The sequence below is a fragment of the Fukomys damarensis genome, unplaced genomic scaffold (genome assembly GCF_012274545.1).
Source record: "Fukomys damarensis isolate Sample0158 unplaced genomic scaffold, DMR_v1.0_HiC HiC_scaffold_23, whole genome shotgun sequence".
In the NCBI taxonomy this organism is placed as follows: Eukaryota; Metazoa; Chordata; class Mammalia; order Rodentia; family Bathyergidae; genus Fukomys; species Fukomys damarensis.
Window position 1 is genome coordinate 12,234,916 of NW_022900935.1, and position 17,558 is coordinate 12,252,473.

At 43.0% G+C, this 17,558-nt stretch overlaps 2 protein-coding genes across 7 annotated transcripts in view; both read right to left on the reverse strand.

Moving 5' to 3' along the window:
* Positions 1 to 6,125, reverse strand: part of LOC104876987 (protein argonaute-3) — a 123,018-nt gene extending 116,893 nt beyond the window's left edge. For both annotated transcript variants that reach the window (XM_033767844.1, XM_010645256.2), the window contains exon 1: positions 4,891 to 6,125. The gene's annotated coding sequence lies outside the window, so the exon portion shown is untranslated. The remainder of the gene's footprint in view (positions 1 to 4,890) is intronic.
* A 2,086-nt stretch (positions 6,126 to 8,211) lies between these two features.
* The window catches only part of Ago1 (argonaute RISC component 1), a 39,020-nt gene continuing 29,673 nt past the window's right edge, over positions 8,212 to 17,558 (reverse strand). For 3 of the 5 annotated variants that reach the window (XM_010645254.2, XM_010645253.2, XM_010645252.2), the window contains exons 13-19: positions 17,107 to 17,266; positions 16,839 to 16,929; positions 15,501 to 15,695; positions 13,628 to 13,762; positions 12,925 to 13,026; positions 12,432 to 12,631; positions 8,212 to 12,202 (exon numbers count right to left, since the gene is read on the reverse strand). In XM_010645254.2, coding sequence (XP_010643556.1) covers positions 12,094 to 12,202; positions 12,432 to 12,631; positions 12,925 to 13,026; positions 13,628 to 13,762; positions 15,501 to 15,695; positions 16,839 to 16,929; positions 17,107 to 17,266 — 992 coding nt within the window. In that variant the 3' untranslated portion in view covers positions 8,212 to 12,093. Of the gene's footprint in view, positions 12,203 to 12,431; positions 12,632 to 12,924; positions 13,027 to 13,279; positions 13,404 to 13,627; positions 13,763 to 15,500; positions 15,696 to 16,838; positions 16,930 to 17,106; positions 17,267 to 17,558 lie in introns of those variants that run through there. The other 2 variants (XM_033767846.1, XM_010645255.1) reach the window with 2 other exon arrangements.

The following is a 17,558-nucleotide window of genomic DNA, read 5'->3' on the forward strand; positions in this document are numbered from 1 at the left end:
CCCCCTCCTCTCAAAGCTAGGCCGCTTTTTTCTCTATCTTCCTGTAAGCCACTTCAGCAGTCTTTCCTGGGCCAGCAGTCTACGGTGGGGCATCTCTGTTGTCCTAGTATTTCCGTCTGTAGTTACTTACTTCTCACTAGAATGTAAATATTATAAGGAAACACTAGCACACTGTCGACAAATAGAGCCTTCAAAATCCTCCTTACCTTAGTGAAACCTGATACTACTTTATGCAGACTGAGCAATGATTCATGATTCTTGCTGTGCCCCTGGGCGTCAATATTATTTACAAATTTTTGAAAAACAAAATACAATTTCTTATTTTTTGTTCTTTGGTACTGGGGATCGAACTAGGGTCCTTGCACTTGCAAGGCAGGCGGCAGAACCACTGAGCTAAATCCCCAGCCTCAAAACACAATTTTTAAAGCAAAAGGAGAAAAAAATATCCTGTTTTCAATTTCTCCCCACTCACTTTAGGAGTTTAGATCACTTGATGTCTTTCAGCTTCAGTTTCATCTGAAAAATGGCAAGAACAACATGTACCTTTCAAAATTGCTGTAAGATGAGGGAGTGTACATAAAGTTCGAAGAAAATCCTCCCTAAATATTAATGAATAACACTATTGGTATAATGTAAAGAGTTCAGTAGATTCTCCTATCATATAATAAATGCTTCAGAAATGGAGGCGACTTGAAACCACCTAACTTCATTTCTGTCTCACTTTCTCTTTCCTTCACATCCCCATCTGTGACTGAAAATATCCTCCCCAATTTGAAGATAGTAAATAAAATGTCACCAGATTAAACAATGCATCTTAAAAGTCTTTTTCAGGGGCCAAGCATTTAGCTCAGCGGTTTGGTGGCCTGCCTTGCAAGCACACGGACCTGAGTTCAATTCCTGGTACAAAAAAAAAAAAGTCTTTTTCAGTCATGATTGTGCACAATCTGAATCTTGGTAGCAGCATCTGACAACGGTAAACACCAGTTCTTGCAAGGCCTATCAGACCTTCTAATCCCCTAATTCACTTTGTTCCCTACGTGAATACCGGATTATTTAGCTTCTCTCAGAAGAGACATGGTAATGGTGATGGTAATGGTGATGAACTCTCAAAGTGAGCTACTGTCTTTTAGACATTGATAAGGGTAGGCTTTCATTCCAAATCAATAAATGTCTATGCTGCCTTCTTGCTATCCAGGATCCCAATTCTTCAGAGTGAGTCCATGTGAAAGGCTCATGAATTATATAAGAAAGTAGTAAGGCAAAGAAGTTGGATGAATGTGCAAAAGGCAAAACTGCAAGAGGCTCTCCTCAGAAGACATGCCCTATTTTTTGGATAACTTATTCCCAAACAAGTCTGCTCTTAAGGCCACAGAGCAGGGTGTTTTTGTTTGTTTTGGTTTTTCGGGTTTTTTTTTTTGAGATAGGGTTTCACTATGTAGTTGAGACTGACCTGGAACTCACTATGTAGTCCAGTCCAGGCTGGTCTCGAACTCACAGCGATCCTCCTGCCTCAGCCTCCCAAGTGCTGGGATTACAGGCTTGTGCTACCATGCCTGGCCAGAGGAGGGTGCTTATATGTTCTGTTAACTGCCATAGCCTCAGTGCCTAGAAGAGTGCTAGTGCCTGGAACACAACAACATTCAGTATGTGTTGGAGAGATGGGTGAATAAATGAGTGGACAGGCTCAGGAAAACAGATTGAAACTCTGGCCTGCTAACACTGTTCTCAGAAGAGTAGTACAAGATCTCAGATGCAGAGAAATCCGTGCTCTCTGAATGCTGAGTGCCTCAGCAGCCACCACACACTCAGTGCCCAATTCCTTAAAACATGACCTTCAAATTACAAACTAGAAAAGTAAAAGTTGAATTTTAAATTAATAAATTTGACATGAAAATTGGAAACATCTGCTCTTCAAAATAAAAAGGCAATTCAGATTGGGAAGAAATATTTGAGTAAAAAATGTGAACGAGTTAACAAAAAGACAATAGCAAGATAGTAGGCCAGGGATTTAGCTCAGTGCTGCTGCTGCCTGCCTCGCAAGCATAAGGACCCGAGTTTGATCCCCAGGAAAAAAAAAATAGCAAGATAGCAGTTAAACACACAAGATGATTGATACCACTGGCCATTAGGCGAAAGCTAAAATATTCAGTGCCTTCAAGAAAGATGGTGTCAAAGAGCTGGTAAGGCACAAGCCGAAATCACATCAGGGACTTACTTCCTTGCAGCACTTTACTCCTAGGCACTTTTACTCAACCATACTCCTAGGTTTCTGCTGTTAGGTAAGAAATTTTGCCAGGCGTGGTGGCACACGCCTATAATCCCAGCACTCAGGAGGCTGAGACAAGAGAATGGCCCTGAGTTTGAGGCCAGCCTGGGCTACATAGTGAGTTCAAGACCAGTCTGAATTACAGAGCAAGACCCTATCTCAAAAATAAATAAATAAATAAAAAGATTTCACTGGCAAAGAACTCATCAGCAGTCTACGAGGCAGACAGCTACTTTGGTACTGGGGATCACACTCGGGACCTTGCGCTTGCGAAGCAGGTGGCAGAACCACTGAGCTAAATCCCTGGCCCCAGAAAGCTACTTTGTACTGTGGCATATACACTATAAAACATACGTACCTTACGATCACACAAAGCTAAGATTGATAGCCTTTCTCAACTCACTGTGACCCTGGGAAAGTCATTTATTCTGCAATTTATGTTCTTCGTCTATAAAAAGCAGAGAACTAGCTGCCATCTTTTGTCCTCGTGTGTACCTAATGTCAGCTGATCTGCCATGACACCCTGAGTCACCTTCCGGAGCCTAGTTCTTAAAGCCCTTTCATTTATTCACTCATCTATTCCTAATCCTCTGCACTGCCCCATATCTACTCCAACAAGATGAAAGAAAACTATCACGAACCAGGAAAAACTAGACTCCAGGCACAAGTGTGCATTATTGGGGAAAGAACTGTTCACAGAAAGAAGGTGGCTCACAGAACAACTGCAGCAGGTGATTAAAAAAAAACTTCACTTCTCATGAAAGAAGTGAGGGGTAAACATCTCTAGTATTGAAGAGGTAAATATGTTTAAAAATAAAGGAACACTGATCCATATCAACCAAGTTCGGGTCTCTAGTAGTGAATACTTTTCACCACTACAGGTCATGCTGAGATAAAACAGCTGACAAAATGCTATCTAGCATCTTAAACCAGTGTGGTGTAGACAGTGTGACTAGATTAAGGAGACTGGCTGAACCTCTGCCTAAAAATCTTCAGATGGGAAAGAGCCACTTGCTACTGGAGAAGATGAGGAGGAGGCTCCACATCTTGTGGAAAATTTTGATGAGGTGTCTAAGAATGAGGCAAACTGAATTGAATCAACTTTTTTGGGTTGTTTGTTTGTTTTTGAGACAAGGTCTCACTGTGTAGTTGAGACTAATCTAGAGCTATGTAGCCCAGGCTGGTCTCCAAATTAGAGATCATCCTGCCTCAGCCTCCTGAGTGCTGGGATTACAGACATGCACCATCACGCCCTGAATTAACTTCTGAAAAAAATAAAATCTGGAAGAAGTTATTGGGGGCTCCTATTTTATATTATGACTTTTTTTTGATACTGGGGATAGAACTTGGGATATTATGACTATTTTTTAAAACTTGTTTCTGTTTATATACAAAAATCTAGATTTCTAGTATTTTTAAGACTAAGCCCTTAGACACTGCAGCTCTTTTTACTTTTTGCTTATATACAATTCATTCTTTGTAGTCAGTTAAGCTGAAAAGGCCTGGGACTAAAGTTTGAAACAAAGATTAATGAAATTCTTTGCCTACTTAAAAAAAAAATAAGAGTACCTATCTACTCTGCTGCTGCTGGATGCTTACCCAATAGGCCTAATGCCTTTCATTCTTGCTGGTAGACATGATTAGCAAGACGAGTTCACTCTAGTCCACAGTTCAAAGGGTATTTGCTTTGACAGAGATAGCATAGGAGAAAACAAACCATTTCTAGCATGAGACAAGAGACCAAGATCTACTAGGGGTCCCAAGGAAAGATTTCCTTAGTTAGAATGAAACAATGGGGAAAATTAGTCCCACTTCTAGTAGACACTGTTTTGCCAGCATTTTTTTCTGGAATTATAGTAGCTACATTGGGATTATCAGGTGAACTAGTATGAGGATAAACTAACAAAGAAGAAAAGAACAAAAAGATTGCATTCTGGTTCTTTGGTGTTATCATTTAGCCACTTAATTAACCAACCTTAAGAGCCAGATGAAATCAGAACTTCCTGTAATATGAAACCCTAAGTTTCCTTACATAAGCCAATTTAATTGGAATTTTGTAATATGCAATTGAAGGTAACTGATAAAGGACATGATGATTACTTTTTTTCTTTTCTTTTGAGACAGGATCTCACTATGTTGTTCAGGCTGGCCTTGAACTCATGGTGATTCTCCAGCCAGCACCAAGAGTGCAGAGAGGGATTACAGCATGTAACACCACACGCAGCCTTACATGATTACTACAAATATGCAGTTATATAAAACAAACTGTATAAACACTTAAGTAAACAGTTCAAGTACTCACACCCATCCTTTTGTAGCTCATTCTCATTAGGAGCCCATATACCTTTCTCAAACACTTGGCTGGAAGCTTCCCCTCTCTTTCAAGAGTAAAGTTCCCTGCCTTTGGAAGACGGGGAAGAGGGCCTAAGGGGTCTCTAAGAAAGTCCCTCACTGTTACTTTATCCCAAAATATCTTTGCCAAGAAGACAATGGGGAAGGTGCTATAGCTAAGAGCGAGAGGATGGTATGTTCTTGCAGTGTAAGCGATAAAAGCCTAATAAACCATGGTGTGGTGTCTGAGTGAAAGAAGTCATGGTGTGTACATGGAAAACTTCTAAATGTACCTCATTTCTCAGCAACTCTACGTTTCCAGCGCCTCCTCGACATGGCTGCTTTGAAAGATTGCTTCTGTCATGCTCTATGTATACCTTCTAAGCCTGCCAGTTTTCCTCAGCCTATAGCCAGAGGAATAAATGGAAAGTTAGAAACGAAAAGAGAGCATTAATTTTCCAATTCAACATTACTTTCTTTTCAGACATTACAGACAGCAGCCTAGGGAGGACCTAGGTTCAGAACTTTAAGCTAGTCTTCTCCTTGCACCATAACCCTTTCCTTTAGCCACCAAACCCTAATTACCATGTGATTCTGGGATCTGCTTAGCTAAGGGATGCTCAATAGTACCCAGCCTCACTATTCCCCAAGGCTCTTGCTAGAACAGAATGTGCTACAGCTTTACTTTGCCAATTAACAGGGCAGTGATGGCCGTTCAAACAATGCTGAAGAGATGTCTGAGGCTCCAGGATCAGATAGTATAGGTCCTAGGTTTTCAGTCTCTTTGAGAAGCAACCAACAATAAGACCCTGAAGCCCTTTCAAAATCATTCTACAAGTCTAAAGTATATAGCAAAATTTTGCCATAATCACCCTCCCTTCCACTTTCCCAATGACAAGCATACTACCACTGAGCTACACCTCCAACCCTGTTAAATTCTTGTTTCATTTGTCATAAATCTGTCTCATTTCAACTGCAAAATATCTGTTCCATGCTCCAATTTGTTTTTCAAGCTCAACCAGCCTCCCTAACTTTTGCTGCTGAAAAGGAGCATGGATCTCGTTGGCACTTTCCCAAGGGAATCTGGCAGGTGGTAGCCACGAGTTAGCTCTGCAATTTGAAAAGTCACACACTTGGGCTCTGGAGGAAAGCTAGGCCCATTGTATATACACTGGCTGCCAGTGATGATTTCTCACCGGCCCTCTGCCAGAATCCTCTGAGTCATCGTCCCTCCATGTACGAAGAAAACAATGCTCTAGCAGTGCCAGGGAGGAAGGCCAGGACTTCCATGCTTGACAACTGCACTACCAGATTAAGGTACAAAACCAGAGCAACTCCATAGTTGACCTGAGTAGAATAAGATTCATCCAGATAAGTTTCTGCCTACCTGAAGATTCAGAAATGCCAAGTCCCTCTAGCACACTCAGTATCACTTCTTGATTTCCCCCTCTGCACTCATGAACCACAGATTTCTAGCTCATTTTATTTCTATATTCAAATATTTCACCATTTTTTTTGGTACTGGGGATCAAACTCAGGTCCTTGTACTTGTGAGGCATATGGCGGAACCACTGAGCCAAATCCCTGGCCCCTCAATTTTTAAATATTGATCTCTGGGTTTATGCTACTGTCCCTAAAATGACAAAGATAAACAGAACAGTTTCTGCTCTGGGGAAGATAAGTTATAAAAGAAATACATTAAGCAAAGTGCTATCTAGTGCACTAGAATGTCACCTTTTGCACTTGTCAGGGACAAAATAAAGTTTTATTTTATTCTTTTATAAGTATCTCCTAAGACTAGAAAGAAGATAGAGGTGGGTGATGGTGGCAGACTGGTGAACAACTTGCAAGTCCTAATCTTAAATTATTTGTCCAATGCTCACTTTTACAAAATACTAAGTATCTATTGTATATACCCAAGTGAAATATTGTTAATGTCCCATTCAAGGTAGGGAGAATAGTGCCAGGTGTGGTACCTATTATCTCAGCACTCAGAAGGCTGAGGCAGGAGGAATGCTGTGAGTTTGAGACCAGCCTGAGCTACTTAGTGAGTTCCAGGTCAGTCTCAACTACAAAACAAAAAAACAAAACAAACAAACAAAACAACAAAAAGGAAGATTAGTAAAATGAGCAGTTCATGTTATCAATAATTTCTTGGACTATCTTTTACTCTCTTTTCTCCCACCTTATTCTCCCACCCCAGACAAACAGACATGCTGGAGGTATCTCGTAGGGAACCTTAAGTTCTGCTTTGTCTACTTTTCCCTTAATTTGAGTTTTGAAGGATTGCAGTTTTTCTCAACTCTTTTCCTAAGCTATCTCATTCTTGCCTACCATCTACAGGAGTATGACTTTACCTGTAACTGCAGCTCTATGGTTTTTGCCAAACCTATGTTGACTGGAAACTTTATCCTACTGCCCACAGGAACCTCAAAATTCAGTCTGTACAAGGCTGCCTTTTGTTACAAGATGCACCAACTTCCTTCTGTAGTGTCTTCCCACTCCATCCTGATTAGAATATCCCAGTATATTCACATGTTCAGGCACTGGCCTCTATTCCCCTTGCCCTCCCAACAACTGGGGGGGCTCCTATTAATTCCATCTCCTCTCTCCAATATGCCCTTTCTTCTCTACCTTGATCAGTATAGCTTTGTTCTAACTCTTTATCTTTCTCTTGTACCAGAGGACTATGTCACTAATCATACCCTCCACTAAAACTTAAAGCTCCTTAAGGAAGCCTGGCTCCCTCATTTTTAGATTGTGCTTGCCTTTCCGTCCCAATATTCCTGTCACAGCACTTTGCATGTTTGTTGCATGAATACACAGAAGCCCTCTGAAGTATGACTGTACAACACTCTATTATCCCATCCTAAAACCTATCAGATATAATTCATTTCATTTGTTTTACTGGTGGGAAAAAAAGAGAGACAGACCACATTTTAGAAATAGAAGCCACTGTTGTCTTTATAAAACACAGAATTGTGCTGCTGCTGTTGCTTGCTTCAGAAGGAACTGTACATTACAGCTGCTGGGATAATTTCACAATGGACTGGACAAGGTACAGCTCAAAGCAGGACAAAAACACAAATGGAAACAAATGCAAACAAGTACACAGCTGTGGGGCTCCAGGAACATTTCCCCATCCATGCTGGACTTGAAGAGGGATAAAAAGTTTAGAAACTAAAGTGAAACCCAGAGTATCACACATGCCCACCACATGGCTGCTAAGTGCAATATGACACACCATTAGGTCAGACTGTGTGCACAGGAAAGTCATTTCATTTTTCCTTATTGCTACTGCACCAGGGGACTCAGTGCATTTGGACACATTGTCGTTACTTACACAATTCTTGGAGTTTCCTATTCAAAGGACATCTGTATTTCCCATATCATTCTGTTTCGAGCCCACTCTTTCCACTCCCTTTTTTGGGCTCCCAAACAGCAGCCAGAGGTTCCAAGTCAGTAGGAGTAGAGTAAGGGGAGAGCACCAACCCAGCCTCTCTCCCGGATAAGGGAGAAGGCAAGTCCTAGTAAGTAGGGGAAAGACAAAACCGAGAATCCCTCCTCCCCAGTCTGCTTAGAAGGCCAAATAAGAAAGAGTGCCTGCATATCCCTGCCATTATCAGACCTTGAGAAGGAAGGCATCCCAGCTAGTATCCTGGACTGGCCTAACCTCAGTAAATAAATAAAAATAACCTTCCCTGATGTAATTTCCAAAACTGCCTTTTGGCTAGTTTGAGATGACTTTTCTACCCTGAAAGGGAAGGAACTTTGATCCTTCTTTTTTACATATTATGCCTGGTCTAAAACACTGTCCTACCAGCCATATAGATATTGCATGGGTCAGCTAGGAAAACAGAGTCTCCTTGGCTGCCCATCATGTATACTGGCCTTGTTTACAAAATTTTGGACAGAAAAAGAAAACTACCCAGAAAACATTGCTGCTTAAAGAAGAAGCTACAGAGAAGCTATGTAGCAGGTGGGAAAGTGGAACTTTTTAGGAAGCTTTCACACTTTTAGGTACCTTTTTCTTCAGCCTTATTGGAAGCGAAAGTTCCAGCAACAATAGCCCCAGGCTTATCCTCAGAGCCAGCATAGCACCTCAACCAATGGGCTGGATAAATAACTAGAGTACTCTTCTGCTTTCCCATCTCCTATCCAAACTCTCCATTCTCTTCTTTTCACTCATCTTCCTCTATATCCATCTTCTAACCCTCTAACCCTGAATCCCGAACTAGCTCAACCCTAGAACATCCTCAGTAAAGAGAAGCCCCAGGTAGAGAAAAAGAAACAGAATTAGAAAAAGCAATGAGAGAAACCAGCTCCAAGGAATGAACAGATGTAGAAACTGCCAGAAGCCCTCTCAATTTCATGCTAGTTGGGGAGGGCCTACTGCCATGCCCCAGTGTAAGCTTTTCTACATTACACCCCAGGGTTAACACCACTGGTATTAGGAACAGGTTCTTGGTCTTCTGCAGCCAAGGGGTTAAGCCTGACCTTGACAACTAACAGTGGCAAGTAGGATCACTGTGGCCATGCAGAGAATTCATCATCACATAGGCAGGCAGGCAGGCAGGCAGGCCAGCCAGCAAGCAGGCTCAGTGAACAGAAAAAAGGAAAAGTAAGGCAGGGAAAGCAAGAAGAGGAAAAGTCAGGCAGAAAGAGTAGAACAAAGGGAACAAGAGACCTAAAAGGATAAAGCTGGGGTCTTCCCAGTGCCTCCTCAGAGTTTGGTAAAAAGCACCACTTAAACCAAATCTTGAAACATTTTTCAATGTGCATGTACCACCTTTCAAACAAGAATAGTCAGGGAATTTTTCAAGTCTTAAGAGACTTTTTTTTTAATCAGAGCAAAAAGTTAGTTTTCTTATCATTGCCCAAGCTACTTCTCTTGCTTTTATTGACTGAATGGCACATACAATGTCAAAGGACTAAAATGCCTTTCAAGCCTCAGCTTGAAATCCAACTGGAGAGAGTGAGGCAAAGACAGAAAGGAGAGAACACAAACTTGTTGCTGGGAGTAGTGACTGCCACCTGCTCCCTTTGGACATTTGCAAATGCTGGTGAATGACTGGACCCTCCCTCCAGGAACAGTACCCTTATCCCAGCCCCAAAATGTACCCAAGAAGAGAACATGCAGAGCCCATTGTCCTAGGAGAGCTCCCTCCCCAAAGGGTAACGGAACATGAAGTAGACTGCATATGAAGGCGATGGACAGGGCAGATGGAGTGTTGGCATCACTCTCTTTAGGCACTTGTGTAAGGAATGTAGGCTCTCCACTGAGCTGCCTCTTCCCAGGGCCCTCCATTCTGTTCGTCAGCTGGGCTTGTTGTGCCCAAGGGATACCTCAAGCTATACCAGAAGGAAAAAAAAAAGCAGAGGAGCAATCACTCAATAGTCCTGTTGCTTTCTCCACAATGAATGTTTGTGCTACTTTCTGAAATTGCTGACCAAGATAGCCAACCAGAACAGAACCTGGGATAGATTATTTTGCATAGCAAATCTGGGTCTATACAAGGGCTGCTGGGGAGAAGAAAGGGTAGCTGTACCTCCACAGGGCAGGATTCAGACACTACTTCCAGCTGGCCTCCAGGCTTGGGCTAGGTCTAAAGTATCATGGCTTCATAACCAGAGTGGGGTAAACTCAAGCCCATGTGCCTCAAAAAGAGGATTTCGACACTGAAGTTGAAACTCCCCAACAAGTAGTAGGGAGGAACAGTCAAGGAAAGAGGAGGGCTTGTCTCAAGGCCCACAAGTACCAAGCTAGAAGCCCTTTCCTTCTCTAGTCCTGCAAGAGAGCCAAACACCATATCTAAAGGGGAAAAAAGGAAAAACAAACAAAACCCATGACACCCACTCACATGCCCTAGTGGGAACCAGGAAAAATTTCATTTGTGTAAACAGAAGCAACCAGGAGCAGCAAAACTCCCCAGCCTGCCCACAGGACACACTAGAATTTGGGATGAGTCAGAGGTCAAAGAACAGTTCAGTCCAGGGAAAGGAAAGATGCACTTGCAGGAAGGAGTGCAGGACAGTGCAGAGGAAGGAGCCTGCAGCAAGAAAAAGGTATTATCTGCACAGAGGAAGAACAGAGCCTGAGTCCCAATTTGGGGACACAACCACCCTTTTCCTAGGAAGGCCAGAGAATGAGTCAGGTACATAGTTCCTTCGGATGGCTCAATGTTTCCAGGATGTAAACTCATCAGGCATGGGAGGGATTTCCAGATTTTGGCAATAGACTCAAGTTATGGTATAAAAATAACATTTAGGATTTTTTTTTCTTATTTTAGATCTAAGGATCTTCTGTTATAAGACACCCTGGTTGTGAAATAATTGAAACACAAGACTTGAGCATCAGGGGAAAAAAACACCGCCAAAAGTGAGAAATGCTATGAAAGTAACTCCAGACCCAGTAAGGTGGGAGGCATGGGGACAGGGTAAGAAGGAGGCAAAAGTGGAAAAGCCAGGGGCCAGTCATCTCAGCAGCTCAGAGACTTGTTATGTTTGAAAGTGCAAATGTCAATGGATTTTAACCATCTTGAGGTTGCGGGTCTTTTTAAAAGCTCAAAGAATGTGGAAGTCAATTCCTTCAAATGCAAAATAGCTGGCATTCTGGCTGGAGGCTCATTGGGTTTGGGATATTTCTTCCCCACCTACCTCCTCTCCCACCCCCACCCCTACCCCCAAAGAAAGGTACAAAAGGTTGCAGTTCTGCAGCATTACCATTACAGGGAAGGCACTGGTTACCCACCAGCAGGCGGAAGGAAGACAGGGTCGTGTCACTTCAGAGCTAAGTGCCATAGTGCCTTAAGTGTTACTAGGGGGGCTGGATGTCTGTCAGGGAGGAAGTGTAAGGGATAGAAAATGTGGGAGAGTGGAATGGGGGGACTGGGGGAGGAGCAACCAAAACCATTAACATTAAAAATCTTCCTACAAACTGGTTTCTGAACCCTTGAAAACATCTAGTATCCTAAAATATTGATCTGGGTCTGGTTTCATTTTTCTTCTTAAACAAATCTAGACCTTTTCTGATTAAGGCTCCTAAAAAATCCTTCCCTCATCCCACCCAGTTTCTCAAGCCCCTCACTTTCCCATCTAAAATAACAAATCCAAACCTACCAGCATTTGTCCACAGGGCTGCAGAGCCAACCTTACCAAGCTGTCAAGCGTGAGTTTTAGCACTGAGAGTCACATGAGACACCTGTGAGTATGGTGGGCATCAGCGCTACCCCTCTTGGTCCAATGGAGTCAGAGCCAGATGTGACAAGATGGGGTAAAGGGTGGGGATATGAGGTTGACATCAGAGATTTCTGGCTGATGGTCTGTCTTGCTGACCCTGTTCCCCACCCTAATACCCCTGCTATAGAAAGAAACAAGGCCTCCTGTACTCCTCCCTACCCCACCTCCCTCCTCCTTGCTTCCTCTGGATTTGGGCAGCACAGCTCCTGGGGCTTGGAAAGCTTTCTTCTATCCAGTGAGGTAACAGCGTTCTGCCTTCAAGCGAAGTACATGGTGCGCAGAGTGTCCTGGTGAACCTGCACAGCTTTGGCCAGGGCCTGGGGGTCCCGCCCATTGCTCTGCCCCGATATGTGGCTCCCCTCTCCACTGAAAAGGAAAAAATGAAATATGTCCTTCCTGGTGAACTGCGCTGCTATTAATTCCCTCAGCCTCCCCATGGTGCCAATTCCCACACCAATTTAAGAGAAAACCCCAACCCAGTTCTGCCAGATAAGTCCCAAGGACACCAAACTGTACAGTACCCACTTCTTCTACCTTCATAAAGTTGATAGCATCTCGTACAACAGGCTGAAGCATGCTTGATCCCAGGCCTCACCTGTCATGCTCCTTGTCCACCAGGTGGTATCGTGCCCGGAAAGCCACCAGGCGGGCATAGTAGGCTGGTGCTGGGATAGAGACGGAACGTGTGCATCGTACATAAGTGTGGCACAGCTGGTATGTCAAGATCTGGAGCTCATCCGCTGTGAAACGGTTGTCATCCCAAAGAACATAGTAATGGGATGGTCGGCTGGTGCCCTAGGAAGATAGGAAGGTGAGGGGTCCCGGGTTGGGCAGAGGGGGATGGCTGATAATAAGGAACAGGCTATAAGAATAGAGCTAGGGCGGATGACCCACCCATGAATAGGCACACACAAACTCACCAATGTCAGCAAGTATTCTTATGGGCAACCTGCAAGTACACTTAGGGCTCATTAAGAGAGCAATTCTGATTTGAATACTACTCAGTGAGGACTGACATAATTCTAGAGGCAGTGGGAATAACCACTAATCTTTGATCCAAAGGAGACCCCAAAACATAGCCAAGCTACCTGAATGCCTGCGTGGCTGCACAGATAGAAGTCAAACTCAAAAGGGTGAGTGATGTTGGTGTCCACAGTGGTCCCAGCTGGGATGTTACCACTCTTCCCAATCTGTGTAGAGACAAATACAACCAAGATCCCAAGACCTGTCTGGCCCTAATAAGGGCTATGGCTGAATTCTAACCTGACTCTATCAGAATCCCAAGAACAAAGACAGAAAATGCCATTCCTAAAGGGTACTAAGTCTTAAAATAATAGGCTTGTAAAGTCAAAGAGACCTGTGTTCAAGTCCTGGTTTTGCTATTTACTAACTATGTGATCATAGAAAATCACTTAACCTTTTGGAGGTAATAGTGGTACCTACCTCACAGGGTTGCTGTGAGGAAGACGCCTTGTACAGTGTCTGGCACATAGGAGAAGTTCAATAAATGGTAGTTCCCTTTCCCTTCTCTGAGAGCTGGTCTATATATAGGGTATAGGCCAAGGAGCTAGGAGGAGGGAGAGGAAGTATAAGGGAAGGAGGGGAAAAGGGGGAACACTAAGGGAAGGAGGTGGTAGAGGACGGACCACAAGAGCCATGGGGAAGGAAGAAGCCAGGGAGGATACACAGGACAAAAACTAAAATCCCAGACTTTATCTCAAGGGCTTCTTCCCTATCAAGACAAGGGAAGCAGAATGAGGATATTGGTGGCTTTCTCAATCCCTCACTCACTCGCTCATTCTTGTCAGCACAAAAAAGGCGGGTGTGATGGCGTTTCTGCACCACAATATAAGTGATCCCAGGCTGGTAGTCCTTTTCCAGTTTGATGCAGGCATCACGAATGGCCAGAAGTTCATAGTGGAGGATCTAGACAAGGTGAAGAAGGAGACAGAGACAGAGCTCCTCTTCAGTTTTCATGCCATTCTGAACATCACATGCAATATGGCTTTCACTCAGCCTCCCTGTATAAGCTGATGCACAACAATTAGATGACAAGCCCTTCCTGCCAAAATCAGCCTTCTATTCAGTTTATATTTGATATGTTCCTACAACACCTTAACTAAGGGGCTTGGCATCAGAAGAGAGCACCCAGCTGGTTCCCATGCATAATGAGATCTAACATCAGGATTCAAAGCTAAAGTTTACAAATAATCACGAAAATCATAAAGTCCAAAGTTAAGTCAATTCCAGGATCTAGAAGATATGGGAATTTGCCAGTGAGCTCCAGGAGCAGACAGGGTTTGGATCACCAGACAAAAGTAAATATGTAATTACTGAGTGGATAGAGAATGAGTGGATGAATACAATCCTACTACAAAGAAGCAGAATTATAGTAAAATGGACTAATTAGTTAGAAGCCACTACAGGTCAATAATCACAGACAATAGTTGCCTGTGGCCATGAATGTCAGACACCGAAATCCAAAACTGTAGGCAGCTCAGTTATAGAGCATGTGCTTAGAACACATGAGGCCTAGGATTCGATCCATAGCAGCAGCAACCCACTCCCCAAAAAGAATGTGTAATAGAAAGTGATGAAGTTTGGAATCAACCAGAACTAGCGTTAAATCCATGCTTACTTTCAGGCATAAGAAAATGTAATAGGGCTTAATAACTGCTCTTTTTTTTTGCTAAGCAGTTGTATTTTAACCCAAGGATATGTGAAGTCACTACACATTTCTGAACAAAGAAAAGATATGGTAAATTTCTCTGGTATTTTAGGAAATACCGAATGACTCGGAGACTGGCATAATGGATAAGAGCCAAGATTTTGGAATGAAACCAAAGTATTTGAATCCCACTTCTGCCACTTATTAGCTTGAGTAACCGTGAAGAATTAACATTTCCAAAAACATTTTAAACCTGTTTCTCTATCTTACAAATCAAAACTTAAAAAATTATGATTTCATACGGTGATTATAAGAATGAAACAGAACATATATGAAATGTTTAGCACTATTCATAGCACATATGACATATGTGCTTAAAGTCATACGAAATGGTAGTCAAGGGCTGGGGACATAGCTCAGTGGTAAGGTGCTTGTCTAGCATGTAAGGGCTTAGGTTCAGTTCTCAGCACCAAAAAAATTAAAATTAATAAACAGGTCCAAGAATACCAAACAGAATATGAAGGCTTGGCAGTGAGAAGAGGAGGAATATTATAAAGGAAGGTCCATAGCAGTGGTTCTTCTCAAGTTGTTGTCTCTAGGCCAGCAATATCATCTAAATTTGTCAGATTTGCATTAAAAGCCATATCCTAGATGTATTAAAACAGAAACTCCAAGGGAAGAGGCCCACAAATTGTTTTAATCACCACCCCCTCTCCTGCCATGATACCAATGTAAGCTAACATCTGAGAACCTCTGATCTTGGGGGCAGCAGAGGGAAAAAGAGACCCACTGGTTTAAACAGTCTTCAACATGAACCAACCAGTAAACAAGAACGGCGAACTTTCTACTAGTATAGATGCTTAGAAACTCCACCCATCGATTATGATCCTATCCCAAGTCTACCACACCTCCTAGTGCCAACAGCTTAGAAAAGGAAGCAACACCTAGCCCTGTGGCCTCAACATGAATACTTTCTCCACCTACTGTGGGCCCTACCTGGGGGAGCTGGCCTTCAGGGACCCCATCTCGATAAAAGATGATGCGGGTAGGCTTGAAGCGGGTAGATTTGTAGAACTGGATGAGCAGCTCACGCACCATGTAGGACAAGTCTTCAATGATCTCCTGCCGTGGTCGCTGCACCCGCACAGTGGCACAATATCGGCTGGGGTGGGCATCCATACTGCCTACTACCTAACAATCAAAGAAAAAGGATCAGCCTTCAAGATATTACTCTCCATCACTGTCAGACTGGGGTTTGGGGAAAGGCCTCTTAGCAAGAGAACTGCGACGGAATGAACAGGGCCTGGGTGGGATTCAATGAGTCCTGGTTTCAATCTGTTACACCATCCGTGCAGAATTTTAATCCACCTGATAAAAATACCTGCTCTTAGTGCTATGGCCATACATACAAAGAACTTTGCAAAAGGTTTAGTCCTAGCCCCTCACAAAGGAGCATGTGAAGATCTGATACGTCCAAAACAATAACAACCTTATCCAAGTAGCCGAGTTTATCTTTTCTTCCATTCCAGTGCTAATCTACCCAAGAAGCATGGCCACAGTGACAATGTCCTCATAGTTGATGGGGGTAATGTCATCTTCAAAGGGGTCAATGGCCACAGCTTAGGAAGGATGGACACAAGGAAAACCAGGATGACTGTATTAGAAGGTTTGCCTACATTTACCAATATGAGACAGTGCGCCTAAAGAAATGTGAGGGCCGAGGAAATAGAAGTGAGAAGGAAGACTTGATTCCTAGCAATTGGAAACCCCTGACAGGGTGCAGAAAAATCAGGAGAGGAAGTAGACATTTAATCTGTCTTAGATGGAAGGAAGGTGGACAAGAGGAGAGGGAAGGACATTGCCAGCAACTAACACTCTTTTTGTTTGTTTGTTTTTGTTTGTTTGTTTGTTTTTTAGATAGGGTCTCACTATCTAATTCAGGCTGGCCTTGAACTCACTATGTAGCCCAGGTTAGCCCCAAATTCATAGCAATCCGCCTGCTCCAGCCTCTCGAGTACTGAGATTACACACATGTGCCACCACATCCAGCTTCTAACTTTCTTTTAAACAGGCATTTTTTAAAATATGCTACATTCATTCTCCTACATCCAAAAAGCCGGTATGGAAAGAGAAAATTCTGAATGCAGAATAATGACAGGATTTTTGGCCATGTTTCTGGCCACAGGCTACATTCTCGCTATTCTTCACCCAAAAAATATACAGGGGATCTTGTGAAAGGTCAAGAGCCAGGGTTTAGGGAAGGAAATCATGTGTATTCTTAAGAATTCAGAGAAGGAGGAGAACCTTATGAGAAAACTGGAGAGTATTACTCACTGCTGTAATAGAAGGTTTTTTCCCATCCCCTGCTGGAGGGTGTGTAACATCTGCTCCCAGGAATATCACTGGCTGTTGAAAGACAGCAGAGCTAAGCAAGGAAGAGAAAACAAAATGGTGAGAAATTGGGTCATTTCAGCCTGGTACCATCAGAACCCACTCTGGTCTTCTCCCTTTCGTGTCTGATTCACTCTGATTGGCCAATTGCCTGTTCATCAATCCCCAGCAGGATACCTTAACAAGAGTAAATGGACAACAGAGTTCATACCGCTGGTGTGGGACTAGGATGTTGTTAATGCCGCCAAGTTTGACATTGATCTTGAGGCAGAGGTTGGACAGAGTCTGAGGAGAGGTCTTCACCACATTCTTCACCTGCACACACTGTGTTGCCATTCCCAAAAGTGTATCTCCAACACGTTTCACTTCAGCTATGGAAAGGGAGAGAAGTAATTAGCGCACTCAACAAATATTTATGAATGGCTACCAGATGCTAAGCAGTATATGAAGTACGAGGGAACACAATGGTGACCAGAAACAGTGTCCCTACTCTGCTAGTGCTTACTATCTAGTAACCTTTTTTGTTGTTGTTTTTTGTTACAAGGGATCCAACTCGGAACCTTGCACTTGTAAGGCAGGCAGCAGAACCACTGAGCTAAATCCCCAACCCAGTAATCTTTCTTTTTTTTTTTTTTTTTTTTTTTTTTTTGATTGTGTCCACCT